General features: G+C 33.1%; 1 protein-coding gene across 1 annotated transcript in view; it reads left to right on the top strand.

Moving 5' to 3' along the window:
* Positions 1–240, top strand: part of TLX3 (T cell leukemia homeobox 3) — a 6,049-nt gene extending 5,809 nt beyond the window's left edge. The window contains exon 3 of the mRNA XM_063445285.1: positions 1–240. This exon is cut by the window's left edge and continues 21 nt beyond it. Coding sequence (XP_063301355.1) covers positions 1–190 — 190 coding nt within the window. The 3' untranslated portion in view covers positions 191–240.
* The last annotated feature ends 3,154 nt before the right edge of the window (positions 241–3,394 follow it).

Here is a 3,394-nt window from a genome sequence, read left to right as displayed (position 1 = left end):
AGAAGCAGAAAGGCAACAGGCCAACAGATTAATGCTTCAATTGCAACATGACGCCTTCCAGAAATCACTGAGTGATTCAATCCAGCCAGACCCTTTATGTTTACACAATTCTTCTCTATTTGCACTCCAGAATCTTCAGCCTTGGGAGGAAGAGAATGCCAAAATTCCACCTGTTACCTCTTTAGTTTGATCTCCGTTGGAGCTGTTGATGAACACTTTTTGTTTTTTTTAGATTTGAGGCAGAAGTGCATGGACCTGTTCTTATAACAATGCATTCAGGAACAATAGCCTACAATGCTTCTGAATATATAGAGCAGCATACGTAAATGGAAAATAAATCGACCTCAAGCAAAGATTACAGCCACTTGAGTTGAACGGTACTTATTATTTCTCCAATATTGCCCAATCAGAGGCAGTATCAGAACAGTGGACGCTTAAAGCTTATTTTCTACCTTATTTCTTATATACAATTAACTACATGCAGGGGTTAATTCGATTTTTTTACAGTGCGCATAATGGTACAATAGTTACCAAATAAGAAGAAAAAAAAAAACAACCTTGAAATCAATTTACTGAAAAACAAACAAAAACAAAAAAACATAGACATTGGGGTGTGTTTTAGTGGATGTTGTATTGGGATATTTTTGCATTCTAAATATTGCAGACTTTTTTTTTTTCCAAATCTAACCTCAAATGCTGTATTTGGTTTAAAGTATAAATTGCATTGCATTTATAAAATGTATAAAGAAAATAGAAATTTTTAAGAGAAAAAAGTAAAATTTGTAAAGTTATGTACATAGTTCTAATGCTCTCCAGTTGATCTTCCAGTTGACTTACTAGAGGAAGGTTAACACCGATAATATGCTGGGAATATTTGAAGCATTGTATGTTCAATCAATATATTGTTATGGAGGCAGTGATATAATTGTAATTGCTGCTATTATCAAGGTTTTGTAAAAAAAAAAAAAAAAAAGAAAAGAAAAAAACCCAATTGTTTAATTTATGCATACAGAAAATGACACACCCGTGGTAATATAAATTATATAAATATTTTATTTAGTATTTATGTTAATTCAAGTGTAATTGTTTATTTTGGTTTGAAAAATAACTGAACAAGTAGCCAGTAAAAAAAAAAACAGACAAGGAAAACAGTTATTTGGTCACAACACCTTTATTTATAAAGTCAAATATATCTGTTGCAATTTTCTTCTGAGAAGTAATAGAAAACAAGGGATATTGTTCATAAATAAATTATTCTAATAGATCACCAAAACTGTATTTCAAAAGAAAACCTTTTTTTTTTTTTTTAAAAACAAAATTTTCCTAGGAAGAGACACACACACACACACACACACACACACACTCTCTCTCTCTCTCTCTCTCTCTCTCTCTCTCTCTCTCTCTCTCTCTCTCTCTCTCTCTCTCTCTCTCTCTCTCTCTCTCTCTCTCTCTCTCTCTCTCTCTCTCTCTCTCTCTCTCATACAGTAGACTGAGAATTGGGGGAGCTAACATGTGAATTGCACATTTTGGATTAAAATAAGTAAACCATAAAAAATTCCGCAGTTGAAATATTTTTCTGTTCAGATAGTTTGGTCTATAATCTGCAGTTCTTTGGTAAATTCTCCACAATTCCCAGTTTAGTGAATAAACCTATAGTATAAAGATCTTTCCGCACCTTATATTTCATAGAAACACAATTGTCTGGGTAAAGCTGTACTGCAATTTGTACTCACTGCAATGTGTAAATAAACATTTTCTTTAAACATGGGCAAACTATACATGCATGTCAGGTCTGCTTTTGATTCACAAGGTTGAGTTTCCATAATTGTCTAGGAATTTAAGTTTTCAATTGAACTTCTTGAAATTTAGCAGGAAAATCAACTAAAACCTATATTTAACATTAGTTTCATCATCCAATTAATAGCAAAGTCTAGTAGTACAATTTGGCTTAAAATATAATTATACTGCACACAAATTGATCATGGTTATTAGTCACAATACATGCACTATTTTATGAATGGGTCCCATGTAGACCCACACATGAAAGATTGGGCATGGGGAAATTACACATTCACTGTTATAGAGTAATATTTGCTTTGATTTTGTTGGCAACAAATAAATTCAAAGAGCGTTTCATTCCAGAAAAAATGCTTTGTAAGGACCAACTGAAATATCATATGTTATAAGGCAGGCATGCAAGATAAGTAGGCACTTTCAGATGTAAGTAATATTATATTTATTTATTTTAAGAAAAAGTTTTGGTATAACACATATTAATGTCCATATAGGTATGAGGAGTCAGTAGAGACTTTTAGTTAAGATGGATTTAGTGCCAGATTGACAGGTCATTCTACCATCACTTTATTTATTAAACTGGTGTTTTGTGGACCCTCTTGTGGTAGTGGTCTACATATTAACTGGACATTTACACTTTATTTATTGCGTGAGATGTGGCCGTGTATGTAAAAAAGGCAATTTTAGGAACCCCAAAAGCATATTGTTTAAGTCCCTGTATCCTATGGGTTGATAAAAGGAACAGCAGGTATCCACATACACAGGCTTGGTTACTAAAGTGAGAATTGCTGGGAATTCAAAATACATTTAAATATTAAGGACAAAGTAGCTGAACTAAAAGCATTGCTGACTTGGTAGTTTTCCAGTTTGGCTATTTCACCTTTAAAATTCTGATTTATTTTTCTTTCACTTGTAATTCATAACAATTCTCATTTTAATGATCAACCTTGAGAGTTATAAATTTAAACCCCATAACCGAGGGGGTGCAGGAATTGGGCGGCAATTGTTGTAGAGGTTTGGTTTATAGGGTGCCCATAGAAACTTTACTTATTTTGCTGCGGTGCTTTGTGATACTCGCAATGTGTCATGAAAAAAAAACAATGATTTTTTTTTTAAATTTACAATTTTTTGGTTATCTGATACTGCAGGTGGACTAAAACAAACAATATTACTGATCTGCAAGTGTGTGACAACTGTGCAGTGCACTGTGTGTTGTGTGTAGTATTTGTTAAAGTCTAAGAAAATAACATTACAGTAAATCCTAGACTTTATCCAAATTTGGTCCAATCAGTTGATTGGTGATATTCCCAAACTATGAGCTGAAATGTAGCTGACTCGTGAACCAAACGAAATGCACAATGAACGAGCATGTTGGTTTTGATTTATGATTCTAAATTCCACCAAAAACAATAGAGATGACAGATGGAAAAGATATCTATATTTATATATCATAAATTCAATAGAGATATTTTATATTTATTTTTCTACTGCTCTTCTACTGCTATGGCCCAGGCTGAACTCGGCCATTAGCCAAAGAAATTACAAGATTAGAGTCTAGAGAGGACAGGCAGCAGTTCACTATTTTCTCCAGCTACTGTGC

The sequence above is a fragment of the Pelobates fuscus genome, chromosome 3 (genome assembly GCF_036172605.1).
Source record: "Pelobates fuscus isolate aPelFus1 chromosome 3, aPelFus1.pri, whole genome shotgun sequence".
In the NCBI taxonomy this organism is placed as follows: domain Eukaryota; kingdom Metazoa; phylum Chordata; class Amphibia; order Anura; family Pelobatidae; genus Pelobates; species Pelobates fuscus.
The sequence above is the reverse complement of the archived record's forward strand: the minus strand, read 5'-3'. Positions and strand labels throughout refer to the sequence as shown.